This window comes from Penicillium verrucosum (assembly GCF_028828655.1).
Source record: "Penicillium verrucosum strain IBT 35672 chromosome Unknown utg000001l_segment0_segment0, whole genome shotgun sequence".
Classification (NCBI taxonomy): Eukaryota; Fungi; Ascomycota; class Eurotiomycetes; order Eurotiales; family Aspergillaceae; genus Penicillium; species Penicillium verrucosum.
This window is the reverse complement of record NW_026643210.1, coordinates 11,403,140-11,419,250: the sequence shown is the minus strand read 5'-3', so window position 1 is coordinate 11,419,250 and position 16,111 is coordinate 11,403,140. Positions and strand designations below refer to the sequence as shown.

The 16,111-nt window shown below is 48.8% G+C and overlaps 4 protein-coding genes across 4 annotated transcripts; 3 read left to right on the top strand and 1 right to left on the bottom strand.

Annotated features, from left to right (window-relative positions):
- Positions 1-61: 61 nt before the first annotated feature.
- On the top strand, positions 62-2,396 carry N7516_004186 (uncharacterized protein; the record flags this gene model as incomplete). The annotated part of the gene is made up of 2 exons (XM_057216906.1): positions 62-1,195; positions 1,245-2,396. 2 exons carry the CDS (start codon positions 62-64, stop codon positions 2,394-2,396), a joined length of 2,286 nt encoding a protein of 761 aa, XP_057078789.1.
- A 1,138-nt stretch (positions 2,397-3,534) lies between these two features.
- Positions 3,535-4,445, bottom strand: N7516_004185 (ribonuclease P subunit p20 family protein; the record flags this gene model as incomplete). The annotated part of the gene is made up of 2 exons (XM_057216905.1): positions 3,535-4,289; positions 4,373-4,445. The coding sequence occupies 2 exons, from the start codon at positions 4,443-4,445 to the stop codon at positions 3,535-3,537; spliced, it is 828 nt and encodes a 275-aa protein (XP_057078788.1).
- Positions 4,446-9,113: 4,668 nt separating this feature from the next.
- N7516_004184 (uncharacterized protein) lies at positions 9,114-10,637 on the top strand (the record flags this gene model as incomplete). The annotated part of the gene is made up of 2 exons (XM_057216904.1): positions 9,114-9,740; positions 9,798-10,637. 2 exons carry the CDS (start codon positions 9,114-9,116, stop codon positions 10,635-10,637), a joined length of 1,467 nt encoding a protein of 488 aa, XP_057078787.1.
- Positions 10,638-11,435: 798 nt separating this feature from the next.
- N7516_004183 (putative UDP-glucose:glycoprotein glucosyltransferase) lies at positions 11,436-16,085 on the top strand (the record flags this gene model as incomplete). The annotated part of the gene is made up of 4 exons (XM_057216903.1): positions 11,436-11,584; positions 11,660-12,013; positions 12,076-12,913; positions 12,969-16,085. 4 exons carry the CDS (start codon positions 11,436-11,438, stop codon positions 16,083-16,085), a joined length of 4,458 nt encoding a protein of 1,485 aa, XP_057078786.1.
- Positions 16,086-16,111: the final 26 nt, after the last annotated feature.

Genomic DNA, 16,111 nt, shown 5'->3' with positions numbered 1-16,111 from the left:
GCAACCGTGGGCGCGCTCCGTCTAGATATTCCATTACCTTGAACCATTCGCATCCTTCTCCATGACTGCTGTGGCATCTCCACCTAGTGTCGAATCGGGGTCTCGCTTGGGATGGTACAGCTCTAGCGACGGAGGAGAAGGAGCTCTGTCTTCAGTGAATGCCGACGACGTGTCACGGATGTTCATGCCACGGAAACACGTTCAACGTTCAAACTCCTCTTCCTCTCTGGGGTCGAACTCTTCGACCTCCTCCACATCTACTGTGACCGCCCCTTCCCAAGATACCCATGCCGCGCAGAATTCCGCCAGCGAATCAGAGAATTGGTCGTCATCAAAAAAGAAGCATTCGAAGAATATCTGGCCTAGCTCGAAATCCGAGCCGGTATCAGGGGTAACGAACGCGCGATCTCAGGCAGTGCCTGCCTTACCGTCGGGCCCAAGTGCGTCGTCGACAATGTCCGCAATGCATCAGCCTTCGAACATCGTCCCCTCGCAACAGATGCCTCAGTCATCACAGCAGAATGGCATCCGTGCGCCAGCCGGCCCGCCGTCGGAGAACCCAACAATTTTGATTCTGTTGCCAATGAACGGCACCTTTGACAGGAAACAGATCAACGTACCGTACTACCCCGAGGTCCTGCGAATCGGGCGACAAACAAACGCCAAAACAGTGCCCACGCCTCTTAATGGGTTCTTCGACTCCAAAGTTCTCTCTCGACAGCATGCCGAGGTATGGGCCGACAAATCCGGCAAAATATGGATCCGAGACGTTAAATCCTCAAACGGCACATTTGTGAACGGTCAGCGGCTGTCTCCTGAGAACCGTGAGTCAGAGCCGCACGAATTGCGAGAAGGCGATACTCTAGAGCTGGGTATCGATATTGTCAGCGAGGACCAATCCACCATCGTCCATCACAAAGTCTCATCTAAGGTTGAACATGCCGGAACCTATGGCACTGCCCCTAGTATCCTTGATCTGAACTTCGGGGACTTGGATCCTGCCTCCGGGGGTGGCCTTCTCCCTTCTCCCTTGAGTCAACCGCTTTCTCACATGCGCGGTCGAGCTGGTAGCAACGCGAGTAGCAGAAGTGCCCACAGTTTTACCAGCAATCAGCTGAGTGCTTTACATCAACAACGACAAATGAACTACTGGAACTCGCCAATCTCTATAGAACAGGTCGTCAAGCGGCTCACGGTGCGAATCACAATCTATCCCAATACTACATATTGCTGACTTGTTCTAGGGCGAACTCAAATCCGCAAAGCAACAAACAACAGATCTTTCTCAAGCAGATGAATTTTTGACGACGATCATGAAACCAGGTTATGCAGAGAAAGAAAAGCTTATTAAGCCATCTCCTTTGGAGAATAATGCTCATCGCCAAATGAATGGCCGGCCTAAAATGCCTCGAGTCGACTCCTTTTCAAGATTCTCGGATCCTCCCGCTCCTCCTCCTCAACAGCCTCTGCCGGAGAAACCCGATGCGTTGTCACGAAGCGCCTCTGAATCGTTCTCGCCGCTGAAGCGCAGCGATACGGAAAAGCCGAAGAGCGGGACAGGTTCCCCTGTCTCTCGCGATTCCAGTCAGATCTTGAATCTCATTGAGGCGCTATCGTCTGCCAAACGAGAGATTGAAACCCACGGCACACGTGTCAAAGAACTAGAAAGTATGTTGTTCCAAGAGCAGGCTGCTCGGAAATTGGCAGAGGACAAAGTCAATGAATTGGAGATGCGCTCATTTGATATTGAAGAAGTCAACGCCGGAAACGGCATTCTTCCACCGTCAGAGAGTTGTCTACATGGAAATAAGGAGCAGGATGATACAGAAGCAACCGTGCAGGTCAACGGCATCCATCCTGCAGAGACTCCCACTCCCGACGACAGCCAGCCAGACGCTCCCGTGGAAGACAAGGGTGCTGAACTTCAAACTCGCTTGGAAAGTATGATGGAGGAGATGGCAGAGATGAGAAAGCAAATGGCATCCTTCAAAGATCGCGCTGAGAAGGCTGAAGATGAGACCACGGAGTCTCGCCAGTCGTTGAACGAAATGGTTGAAACCTTGCGCCAGGAACGCGCCGAGAAGGCATCAGCCACGGCGCTTGATAAGAAAACCGATGACCGCGAGCCAAGCAATGGCTTGGCCGAAAAGTCGCTTACGGGTGATGATACTTTAATGGATTCTAAGACTAAGACTCCATCGACGCAGGGCTTCGACCCAGTTACCTCGCAGCACAAGGACATGGATGCTGCGGCTACAGCCACAGCATTTGCAACACAACACCATCGATATCACTATGTGGAAGAAGCAAGTCCTTATGCCTCCATGTTTGGGGTGGTCTTATTGGGAGTAGGCCTGATGGCTTATCTCAACGGTTGGCAAAAGATGGACAAATAACCCAGCTTGCCATGGCGTGCTACTTCTGGGGTTCCTTGCTCTTTTGACGGCTATTTCTATTGCATAGACTCTTTGCATTATTTGACTTTTGTCTCCTATCTTTCTCATCGGAATTAAGTTTTCGCTCGCCAGTCACGACTTTCTGGCGATGAATGTCCAGGTTCTAATCTCGGTTGAGGACCATTTTCTTGTTTTCATATTCGGTGCTTCTTCCCTTTAGCCCACACTGTCCCTTTTATCTCACGACTTTTTTTGATGACTTTCACGAGATCACTCAAGGATCTCCTTGGTCGTCTTCTTCGACGTCCGTTCCTCCCCCCTCTTTCCTGCCATCTCATTTCTCTTCATTCTTCTTCTTCTACCTCCTACTATGTTACTATTAGCCTGTCACCCTCTTGGGAGTCGACACCTCTCTTTCTCTTTTGTCTGTACATGATGGGGAAAATCAGGATACGTTCATGACTTGCAGCCTCTCTTTGAACTGTTTCGTTCAATGAAGGGTTTCCAGGCATTATCATTCATCATGTCATGTCAGCACAGGACTTTGTGAGCGTATCAAGGAGTTTTTATTCTTTTATTCGTACTATTTCGTTTTTTTATTCATGCCATTTGTTTCTCGCTGGCAGATTCGATGATCCAGGCCCCCTCTTTTAAACCTCTGTTTTGATTGGAGTAGTACTGTTCTCATATAGTCTTCTCTCTCTCTCTCTTTCGTTTTTCATACAAGTCTGTCCCGCATCTACAGCGCGTTGGGTTGATTCCGAGGTCGGGTGGGAGCATGTGCTCTGGGTAAATCAGAGTTTATTTCTTAAGGGCAATCTCGATGTACATGATTTTGTGCTAGGCTAATAACCTAAGGACAAACGAATTGTTCTGTTTCTGATCCTGCTCAAGGGCCTTGCCTTTCGGGCCTAATGTCCACATTGCACCTGTAGATTATTTGGCACTCGGGACATGCATGTGATGAAGGGTGTGGTAAGAGGATGCCCTCAAATTGGGGCTTGGGGGTTTGACTGCTTCCACCAGCAATATCCCAGAACAGGATCTTCCGAGCTGGGTCACTGGGCGGTGTATAGTCACCATGAGCGTTCCGTTTGGATCGCAGTCACTCAGCAGGATATGTACACTCAACAATGTCCTAGCTGGCAATGCTGGGCTTGGCCACAGGTTCATGACAATCAATGGCAATTTCCCAGCCATGGGTGTGGAGTTTGCAGTCAAACTTCTCAGAGCAGCAGACGATGATCGTGTAATCGGATAACCGACAATCGTAGAGGGTTTTATCGCAATGATTGTAGGCGAATTCACTTGAGACTGACGGCGACCTCAACCATTTTAACCCACCTCGTCCGACTCTCGGGCAGCTCAGCGTCATCTTCCGCCGCGGAAACCTGACGTTTCCTCTTTTTGCGGCTGACTTGGATTCCGGCTTAGAAGCCGCATCCCCCTGGTCGGTTGGGGTTTGCTCTTCCTGCCGTTGTCGTTTTTGTTCCTCTTTTGCTTTGATTTCTTCATCCTCAACGATATCATCCACGACAACCACACTCCCTGTATTGACATGGACTGTGTACGCGGTCTCCTTTTCCTCAAACCATTTGGCTACGTTCAGTGCCTTCTCGATAGCCCGTCCTGTGGCCTTCACAAAGACTTCCTCCCGCTTCTCTGGCACCTTCGACAGCTCCTCGAGTATCTGTTTCTCGTTCTTACGCGTATCCTCAAGGTTGATGTTTGCGGTGGCGCGCTTCTCGGCCTGCAGGAGGAGTTTCTGGACGCGTTTGACGGCGCTCATGAACGGTGTGGACTTGGAGACATAGACAATCTTGGGCACCGATGCGCCGGCATACGGGGAGGCCACTGGGGCATGAGGTATAGGGCGCTTCTCGACTTTGGCATCTGTTATCCAAAAGTCAGCGTTTGCGATCTTTAGTTCCTAGCATTGGCCATTGGACCCCAGGCGTTCGGATGAGAAGGCTCACGTTTTGGGAGTCGGATGAGGTCTTTGTTCTTTTTCTCAAATTGGAGCTTGCTCTCCAATGATCCCTTTGCCATGGCTGATATGTGCCTTGCACGAATAAAAAGTTGCAGAGCCAAGTCAAAGTATTGAAGCTGTGCATCTTATCGTCTACCTTTTTCTGCCAGGCGGGGCCGATATGCCTTGCTTATGTCATCATTTGTTTACCGGAAGCTACTATATCTACATCGTAGATCGGCAAACTATAGGATACCTAACCTCCCTTTAATTAATCTTATACACTTGTGGGTGTTCCTGAAAGTAAAAGAGATTGCCAAGCGATTCCCTTTAGCAAAGCTACAGAAGGCCGGTGCGCCCTTGTCTATTATCTATTAAAAAGAAATCAAGGTCAACTTGGACGCTTGATACACACATTATGAGCCACATTAAGTGGATTCATTTGTACAATATAGTTTAGAGCGGAGAAGATCGATGTGAATAGGTAATTCCTCCCGGCATTAGGGAGGTATATCGTTGAAATGATGTAAGACAGACACTCTGGACCCAGGAATTGCTCAACAATGGAAATGGAGGCCAGGTGCTAAGTCTGAGATTATTCAACAATTCCGCATCGGGAAGTGCAGGTGGCCAAGGATCTGACTAAGTTACCCAGCTGGGGTGAGCCAAAGAGCAGTGAAAGATATTATGGATGGAAACTCACCTAGGTACCTGACTGTTGTTTATGCGCTGGTTGGCACAGAAGCAAGCGAATCCACCTCGGCACTGTTGAAGTACTACAACCTGTGAATTGAATACTGTATCCAACCAGAAATAAAGAAAGGAATATTCAACTATGTATGCATATAATTAGAGTGGTAAAGAGCCTCAAAATCTACAATACAGAAAGTGTAGACTTATAGATAGTTATTAGTATCGCACAATAAAAGAGCTCCACTAGATTCATAGTACATTCATAGCAGTGTAGCCGATAGTTAGGGACGGCATTAAATAGCCTAGTTCCTAAGGCACCTAAGCCTACTCAGTTTCGCTACAAACTAGGGTTTAAAGGCCTACCAAATCACTATATAATCCGCCGCTCTTCTCAAAAGAGAAGTAACTGATTTACGCGCCGCTAACGAGAAACAGAAGTAAAAGCATACTACTCCGTGGACCCCGGAGGTAGATACCAGCTAAAGTGGGCTTATTACTTGAAGAACCTGGAAGCTTCTTAATTGATTACCAGCGGTTGGGCATAGTTACATTTACTACGCAATTGCAGTTTTATAGTGCAGAAATGGCGAGCTGGAGTCCGGTATTAACTTCTTCATACGGCACTACTACCATTTTAGGATTTGCTGGATGCACAGACGGGCCTCGATATGTCTGTCCGGTTGTTCCTTCAATGAGCTGCCGATGAGACTGATCACAACATGCCCGGGTATGGGATCATTGAGCAATAATTTATGTTTGGTAGGGTGGGCCTGGGCACAGAGTACAGGGATAGTCATTAGCCTAGGTGGGCCAAATTCCTTTTGACCGGATGGTAGTTTTTAGGACCGAGAATTGGGCGTGTCAACTAATAACTTATACACCGGCTTGTTGCGTTTCGGATAGAAGATGATCACTTATGAAGAGACTAATGAGCTGCGGACTGCAGATCTCGAACGGCGATGAGTAGTTTAATTGTTGCTATGATTCTGGATGGGTCTTCTCACTAGGTGACCCCAGTGGGTTTCCGCTTTGTGTGACTATGCCTACGGAGTCCGGAGTACGGCTACTCGAATTTAGAAGGCGGTTAATGTGTAAAGGGGTTTCTTTGTACAATATATTTTAAAGTGGAGAATATCGATATGAATAGGCAATTCCTCCTATATTATAGATACCCAAGGGGCTCCTTGGGCATCTTGTCCAATATTTAAGAAATGTCTTTGATAGTATTTTTTGAATCTTTAGTCAGGGGCAACGGACATTCACAGGACAAAGAAGGCCCTGACTGTAACTACTCCGTACAACATACGTAGTGCAGACGAAAAGGGGTCTTTTGACCGTTGGATACGGAGTAGTAGTTGGTCAAAGCTTCTAAAGCCCCATTGTCATCATCCGGCACCAAGGCGAAAAATGTCTTGTTGTATGTGTCTGTTGACCCGAGTCGTTGGTAGCTGGTAACTAGCTAGCGATATCCGGTGTGGTTTAGGGAGTATAGGGTACTGCATCCAGAGTATAATAAAGTATAATAATAATAATGACGATGACGATGAAGTGATCGTCGTGAGAGCTCCCGATGATCTGGCAAAATTTCTCCTGAGGCTGATTGACATACAGACTTCCTCGGTATGGAATATACAATATCGGAAGCAAACAAAGGCGTTGAAGATCACTACGTCTGGGCTTGATAGATCGACATACGCCTCGAGCTGAAATCTAGTCAGGTGATACCCACCAAACTAGTTTGGGAAGGTCCTGAAATTGGCGGATTTGTGGATCACCTGGGCAGTGCTATGTTGTTTTATTTCGCTTGTGTCGAGCACGGAAAGTCCGGATATGTACATGTTTGATCTTTGGACCCCAATTTTAGGTATCCTAGGTATCAAATCAAGTATGTACCTAATCTTTCCGGGGTGCAAACCCTGGAGGTTGGAAAGTACGTACTAGAACCATCATCGCTTAAAAAAAAGAAATAATGCCCCAAAGATGGGTCCACGCCTCAGGCATCTAGGGCACGGAAGGCGGCCCGCCCGACTGGACAGTCAACCGCGGTACGGAGTAACTACAGTGTCCAAGTTACCATGGAAGATACCAACTTTTATCCATGGATAATGTCTATAATTACGGTTGTTTATTGATCTACAAATCTACAAATGAATGATCTCTTCGAAGCCCCGGAGAGTATCACGGCTCTTCGCCTGGATCGTACCTTGTACTCCGTACATCAAATTGGGTTCTCGTTCCGTGTGACTGCTCCAATGGCTCCGTTTTTGGGTGGACCCAAGGCAACAGTCACAGGTGGTTTCATCACCGGGGATATGTACGAACATAATAACTATTTACATGTACAATAGTTATGTTGTAACTAACTAACTAGTTAGTTAATATATAACTACCCTGGGCACGTTGTAACCATGTTGTAGGTATCGTGTATGTACTACTATGTTCAGGGCCCCACAATCGATCGAACATTAAAGCCAACACAATCGTAATCGGATCTAAGAATTATCAATGGAGGGGTGCAGACAGTGTGGGAGAATGGTCCATATGGTACAATAATAGATAACTATCTAACTAGTTGGATGTATCTACGTTGTTTTTAGATTTTTATCCGCGGGCGAACAAAAGTACGTGGCCACAAGATGAGCCACAATCTGGAAAAATCTGCGTGTTGTATGTACGGTGCATCGTAGACACAAGCTGAGCGCAATATATAGATAGCTGAGGCGGAGGCGAATATCTGAGAAGTTTGTCTTCTAAATTGACTAGTCTTATTATGCATAAAAAGGTATTACAACATACGCTGCGCTGATGAATCTGACAGAGCCAAAAACATTTGGTAGGCGTAACGGCTCCCCTAGTTCCCAGTCACGATGTCAAAGTTCCACATACACTGGAGCCTTGAATGCAAGACAGCTCGAGTTGTCGCAAGCCGGAAAGGCACGGGGATGATAATCCAATCATAATGTGAGCTAGTCTCTTTGGCTTAGAACCTACCTGAAGGGGAAAGGTGTTAAACGTACCAACGTACCGAGACTACTCCATAGTGGAGTGAGAATAGCACCAACGGCTGTCTCTTAAGCGTTCCAAACCAATGGGAATTCATACAAATTGGGACGAATGACATCTTCCAGCGGGTCGGTGCAGGTGGAGTAGCCTTAAAAAACAGAATCCATGGATCTGGACTCAGATAAAGGAGGGGTTTACTCCGTAGCTTGGATTAAATTAATTAAATATTCGATTTTTATTTAAAAAAAAACAATAACAAAAAAGAAAAAAAAAAAAAAAATTAAGTAATTTAAGTAATTTAAAAATAAAAATTATCTTGGATTTTGTTTCGTGCGGTCGAGTCCGTCTCCACTTTCGAGAATGGTCTGGCCATGGGGAAAAGAGCGCGCCTTTTTGTATGGGACTCTTCCCCTCGGCAGGACCATTTCGAACTCTTCCTCCTCAACTCTCCTTGAATATCCTAACATTCGCTTGGTCTCATACCCCCAACCACTTTGGCCCTTTATCTGTCTTACGTTCCCTACTCGATCCTTGAAGGGGGTTAAGACGTGTCTCACGTTTCAGTGCTCGGAAGCTAGCTATTGAAGCCGCTTTTTGCGTTTTTTTTTTGCATACATCAGATCTGGCGTGCAGGAGATCCGAGAGATCGCGCATCGTGATTGGTTTTGCTTCTCAAGGGATATCCTGGAGAAATCAAGTACTCGCCAACCGCGAAAGCTTTTTTTCTTTGTTGGCCTCCTTGGGTGACTCAAGTCTTCGGTACTCTAGGGCTGATCCGACCAACCGGGTCCCTCCATCAGTCCTCTATTCCTCTTTGGGTCTATCAGGTCTCCAGCTACCCCCTTGACGGGTTTTGAGCTATCCCAGCCGCCACGGCGAATCCGGTTCTTCGGCTCGACCATAACTACTGGTCTTTAGCTACCGGCCTTGCACTCTTTTCTTCTCATCACAATTCTCTTTTCAACTTATCTTCAACACACACACCCACACACACACTCTCTCTCTTGTCCCGACAAGAGTCCCCACACTCCATTCCTTCAAATATTCATAGCATGTCTTCAGCCCCCCATCATGAGACATTGAATGCACCCGATGGGTCAGCATTGACGTGGATCTTTGATCATTGCTTGCGTTACGCCGACAACTACGAAATCTCTCTTCGTGCTGCATACGAACTCAATTGCCACCCATCAAAGAGCACAATGGCGCCTTCATTTATTCCTCGATCACCCTCCATCTTCTCCCGCAGTTCCGTTTGGTCCAAAAACTCTCGTAACTCCAAGTCTTCTTTCGACGCTCCTTCTTACGACACCAATGCCGAATTCCGTGCTTATTTGTCCAAGACTGTCGCCGAACTGTCTTCTCAGCCTTGTTCGCTCCCTCCGGTCTTCATTATCAACTTTGTGCGCCGTTGTTTTTGCCTGGATCTCTCCGATGTCGACTTTGCCCAGGCTTTAACTGCTCTTGATTACCTTAGAGATCTCCAAGCTCGCTGGAAAAAGGAGATTGATGCTGCCTTCAACCGACTCAACATTACTTCCCAGGATGCAAGTGACCCTCAGCACTCGGAAGTGGCTCGCAAGTTCCCCAACGTGATGGTCTGGTACAACGATATCAGCAAAAAGGCACGCATGATCGATTTTCTGTACACTCAGGTCTATGTCGGCCTGCGTCGCTGGGTAAGGTTTATCCCGAAATTGAAATAACGAGTTCTGTGTCTAACATTTATTTCTCAGGTTCTTGTCAATCAGATGATGCTTGAGCCATTCGACAAAGCCAACTGCCTTGCTCTTCTTAACACTCTACTGCCGCCTCTTCACCGGGACAGCTCTACCCCAACACAGCAGTTGTCGACAGCCATCCTTGGAAATCATCGCGATACCTTCTTCAAATTCATTACCACCTTCGAGTCTGATCCTTCAATCCTCGACCCTATCATGAAGCAAGGCGCTCGACCCGGTGACGAGAATGGATGGCCTGCATTGTATGACGTCGTTGACCGATACTTAAATGCCGCCCTCGAGATGATCGACGAGTGTGTTTTGATCAACGAGCCGGGTCAGATTAACAAGTCAGGCGTGCAGCGCCGCACCGACTCGGGCATCAGCTTCGGTCCCGATTTCGGCCCCTGTCCTTCTAGCTTCCAGCCTTCGGACACCGAAAAGCCTCTTCCCCATTTCCCAGAACCGAGCACAGCAGCAGGCACTAGCAAGCATGGTTCGTTGCTGGAACGATTTGCCTCCTTGTCAACATGGGGCAAGAAGAAGGACCCGGAGAGGGAGCAGCAGAGAGAGCAACAGAGAGAGCAGAGGGAGCGGCAGAGAGAGCAGAGGGAGCAGCAGAGGGAATTTGAGCGCAGTCTGAAGAAGATGCGGTCTTTGAAAGAACTCAACAGTCAGTCTAGCAGCACCAAGAGCACCAAGAGCGGCAAGAGCACCAAGACATCAGCAAAGTTCAACGCAACGATATCTTTCGATTTGACCGACGATAAGCGCCGGCGTTTGATAGATGAAGCCCAAACTCGCAAGGCAGTCGACGCGGCTGAGGCGGACAAAAGCATTGGCCAAGCCATTTAATCGCAACTTTTCTATAACTTCTCTTACAAAAGCGAAACGACAGACGGAAAAAACAAAACAAAACACCCAAAGCCAAGAGAGGGGTCTGGACATGCTCCTCACATTTCCCTTGATTTCTTTACCCTCGACTCGGTCATCCCTTACTCTTCTCTCATCCTCGCTGCAGCCGTCCCCCTGCGAGCACAAAATCTAGAGGGAGCACTTGCTTCCAACTTTGCCAATTTCGGGCCTCTGTTGCGCAGAGCCAGCCGGGCTGCATTTATGTGACTTTAAGAACCAAAAAAAAAGTGTTCGGGGGGAAAAGCATATGGGGGTGTTGATTTACGATTTTATGTCTTTACGATAGCGTCCAGTTCACTGGATTTGAACCCAAATTATTATTATCTTTATCTTTATCATGTTCTCATTTCTCATATAGTAAATATGAATACATATAAGTAGGATCTCACGGTTGTAGCCAATGCAATAATGCACATGGAGTAGAGCAGTCGACAGCTAGTTATACCTCGGAGATTGCGCCAGTTGCCGCTCAGTCTGCCGTAGAAGCTGCGATAAGAGAGATAGCGAAACCCTCCTCCAAGTGTCCAGATCAGCCCAATCATCCTCGATCTCACTATCGTCTTTGTTGAGAGCTTTAGCTCATTTGGCCCGTGATGCTTGTAAATGGATTGACGTGCATGTTTGCTAATTAAGAAGAAGCCCACGCCACATCACATACGACTGGCCCGATACGAGGCTATCCCCTAAGACCATACAGCAGATATACACAACCGCCCTCCCACACTGCATTACGCCATAATGAGGGTTTCTACGGGATCTCACATTTCCTGGCGATGGTACGCTGCCGTTGGAGTCCTGCTACCAGGCTGGATTGCCAATGCTAGCCCAGCTGTGAACGTGGCGCTCCAAGCCTCCTTTGACCCGGCCCCATACCTTGTCGAGCTCCTGTACGTTGCACATTGAGCGATCTCTCGCCTAGAATAGGTCTGTCAATAGGAGAATGTCTAATGAATCTAATGCAGAGAGTCTGCCGCCGAAGAAAACTCTACCTCCTATTTCCCTTTGTTGGATCGCATCGCCGACGGGACGTTTGAGGACCTCACAACCGAGAAGGAGCTATACGACCGCTTCTTGACAGTTGTGAAGGATGATGGTCACATACGGACTCCGGAGAGCCTTTCCTCGTTCAAATTGTCGCTTTCGGTTCGATCATCAGCGCCTCGGATTGAGGCGCACTTCCAGTTCTATAACACCTCGGTTCAGCAGTCCTTGATGGTGGCCCAAGATGCGGCATGTCCCGTATGGGTTCACTCGGAGGGAAAGCAGTATTGCTCTTCTGCCATGGAACGCGCACAGCAGGATGTCGTGGGAGAATTGTGGGTAGATCTTTGTCCGTGGGGTATGGACTTTAATAGCTGACGTTGAGTTTGTGCATTAGGGACCCTAGAGAGCTACCATTTGATCGTGTCCTGGGCGATGCATCACTCCCTCCAGCTGTTCTGTACGCAGATGTCGCCTCTCCAATGTTTAGAGATTTCCACGAAACTCTGAGCGTCATGGCAAAGCATGGACAGATCTCGTACCGTGTACGCTATCGACCTCCCCAACACTGGATTCCTCGTCCCCTGTTTGTGTCTGGATACGGTGTGGAACTTGCTTTGAAGCGAACGGACTACATTGTTATTGACGACCGTGATGCGGAACAGCTCGAAGAAAAGGGCGCCAAAAGTCTTCCAACTGACCCGGATGAGACCAAGGAAGATGCCCCGGATGACCTCCGGCCTCTGTCTTCCTCCGAACTGACTCGTCTAGGCTTGAATTCTGCGAGTTACGTTATGGACAGCGCTGATCCTTTGGGCACATTGATCAAGATGTCACAAAATTTCCCCAAATATTCATCGATAGTAGCTGCCCACAATTCCACTGGGGAAATAGCACAAGAGATCCGCCATAACCGGTTAAAAATGTTCCCTGGCGGTTACAATTCCATGTGGATCAACGGTGTGCAAATGGACACACAGCAGATTGACGCTTTCTCACTTCTAGAACATCTGCGTCGGGAGAGGAAGTTGATTGAGAAATTCCGCGGCCTAGGTCTCTCTGCGGATGATGTCGTGAAGTTACTATCACACCCTTTCCTCACTGAAGCCCAAACTGGTGCCGAGGAGCAACGGTATGACTACCGGGATGATTTGGAAGGGAACCAGGTCATTATTTGGATGAACAATCTGGAAAAGGACTCTAGATACGACTCCTGGCCTGGTGAACTGGAGGCGGTTCGTACTTATTTCGTATGGCTACTAGACTGGATACATACTAACATAATTCTAGTACCTCGCCGGTTCTTACCCGGGACAATTGCCCCCGGTCAGCCGAGATCTGCATAATGTCGTTGTGTCTGTGGACTCATCTAACCCAGAACACATAATGCTTGTTGCTGGGAACCTGCAAGCCTTCATCAAGCGAGGGATTCCTGTGAGATTCGGCTTCGTACCTGCCACCTCGTCGCCAGAGTCCATTGCGCACCTGAAGGTAGCGCATTACCTTTTTGATGCCTATGGCATGGAGTCTCTTGTGCAATATTTCGAAGAGTATGCCTCGAAAGGCAAAATGGGCTTTCCAGACAAATCGTGCTTCCAGTCCGCGATTAAAGAGCGCGACCTCGTTGACGATCATGAAGCTCTGTCTCTTGATGAAGTCCTGAAAAGTGAAAAGTATAACGCTCTAGTGTCTCAAACGGCTGCTTACCAGCGTCGGTTGAGTCTTACCAGTGATGTACCTCAATTCCTGGTGAACGGTATCCCGATCCCCCGAGAAGGGAACTGGATGCAGGGAATGAGCATGCAGATCAGCAGGGACTTGAAGCTGGTCCAGCAAGGCATTGTAGAGGGAGTTTTCGAGGAGGATGCGTGGCTTCCGGATTTCTTCCTGGCTCGCGCATTCGAGAGACGCAATACTTTCCTCATGCCCGAGGATCCCAAGAGTGTACAGATTGTGGACATCGCTAACATCCTTCCATCGGACAAAAATGCATTGAACAAGATTCCCCACGTTATCTCGGATAGGGGAGCCCTGGAGAGCGCTCATGTGATAGTTGTGGGCGATTTCGAGTCAGAGGCAGGCATAAAACTACTTACCGAAACCCTCAATCTTCGAAAGGAGAATGGTGACGTGGAGATTCTGATTCTGCACAATGCGGCATCGGATGCCGAGGATGATGTCTCTAAGAATCTCGCATCTATTTACCTCGCGCTTGCTGCGGGGGAAACTATCGACCAAGCACTGGCTAACATTGCATCTGGTGATCTTGATACTGAAGTCCTAGAGACTGAATCCCAAGATATCTCTGCCCTTCAAGATTTGCACCAAACTCTGGTCAGGGAACTTGGATTCAACCCTGGCACTGAGGGACTCGTTGTAAATGGGAGGACAGTCAGCCCTATTGAGAAGGAACATCCGCTAAGTGTGGAAGAGATAAGCCAACTGGTTGCCTACGAACGGGTGAAGCGCCTCGATTCCGTTGCGGCGGCTGTTGGCGAACTCGGATTCGCCGATAAGATCTCAAGTCCGCTCGATTTTGCCAAATTGACCTCGCTTGTGGCTCTTTCCACCATCTCGGATGTCCCTGAGGGTATATTCGAAAACACTCCCGATTTTAGAGTGGACGTGCCCGGTAAATGGAGGACAGAGCACTCTGTGATCACAGTTTCTAACTCCGATGATCCCACGATCCACGTTGGTGTTAGCCTTGACCCGGCATCTGAGGTTGCTCAGCGATGGTTGCCGATCCTGAAGGTTCTCTCTGAGCTATCCGGCGTTCAGCTGAAGATTTTCTTGAACTCGAAGGAAGAGCTCAAGGAGCTGCCGGTCAAGCGCTTCTACCGCTATGTCTTGGAATCAGAGCCATCTTTCACGGACGAGGGAGCTCTGGCTCGACCGCAAGCGTCCTTCACTGGCGTGCCGGTCGAGGCCCTGCTGACCCTGGGCATGGACGTGCCGTCATCTTGGCTCGTAGCACCCAGTGAATCAGTCCATGACTTGGATAACATTAAGTTAAGCTCGGTCAAGTCTGGCACTGACGTTGACGCTATCTACGCTCTCGAGCACATTCTGATTGAGGGCCACTCTCGTGATCTTACAACGAAGTCTGCCCCCAGAGGCGTCCAGCTTACCTTGGGCACCGAGAACAACCATTATTTCGCCGACACCATCATCATGGCTAACCTGGGATACTTCCAGTTCAAGGCCCAGCCAGGCTTGTGGCAAATCAACCTGAAGCCCGGCCGCAGCGAGAAGATTTTCAAGATCGATAGCGTCGGTGGTCTGGGATACCGCCCCCAGACCGGTGACGAGAACAACGAGGTTGCTCTGCTCTCCTTCCATGGCCGGACGCTGTTCCCTCGCCTGTCGCGAAAGCCAGGCTACGAGGAGGAAGATGTTCTCGAGACAGGAGTCCAGCCAGGCTCCAAGATGGACTATTTTGCTAAAGGACTCAACTTTGCATCTGGCGTCCTCTCCAGCGTTGGTGTCGGGTTCAAGAGCGGAGGCGAACAACACGCCGATATCAATATCTTCTCAGTAGCAAGTGGACATCTCTACGAGCGCATGTTGAACATCATGATGGTCTCCGTGATGCGACACACCAAACACACCGTCAAATTCTGGTTCATCGAACAATTCCTCTCTCCCTCTTTCCGCGCCTTCCTCCCTTCCCTCGCCCGCGAATACGGCTTCTCTTACGAGATGGTAACATACAAATGGCCACATTGGCTGCGCGCGCAGAAAGAAAAGCAACGCGAGATCTGGGGGTACAAGATGCTCTTCTTGGACGTGCTCTTCCCTCTTTCCCTGGAAAAAGTAATCTTCGTCGACGCAGATCAAATTGTGCGCACAGACATGTACGAGCTAGTCACCCATGACCTCCAAGAAGCGCCCTACGGCTTCACACCGATGGGCGACTCTCGAACCGAAATGGAAGGCTTCCGATTCTGGAAACAGGGCTACTGGTCCACCTTCCTCCGCGGCAAGCCGTACCACATCTCGGCGCTGTACGTCGTCGACTTGAATCGCTTCCGCGCGCTTGCTGCCGGCGACCGTCTGCGCGGCCAATACCAGATGCTCTCGTCGGACCCGAACAGTCTCAGCAATCTCGACCAGGATCTGCCCAACCACATGCAGCATCACATTCCCATCCATAGTCTGCCGCAGGAGTGGCTTTGGTGTGAGACTTGGTGTTCCGACCAGGATTTGGATGTGGCAAAGACTATTGATCTTTGTAATAACCCCCTTACCAAGGAACCTAAGTTAGATAGGGCTAGGAGGCAAGTTCCTGAATGGACGGTCTATGATGATGAGATTGCGGCCTTGGCGAGTCGCGTTGCTGACGAGCAGGCTGCTGCTGGGGTTGAATTTGTGCAGACTGGCGAAGACCGCAGAGATGAATTATAGTTGACCCTACAGAGTATGGGGTTCAT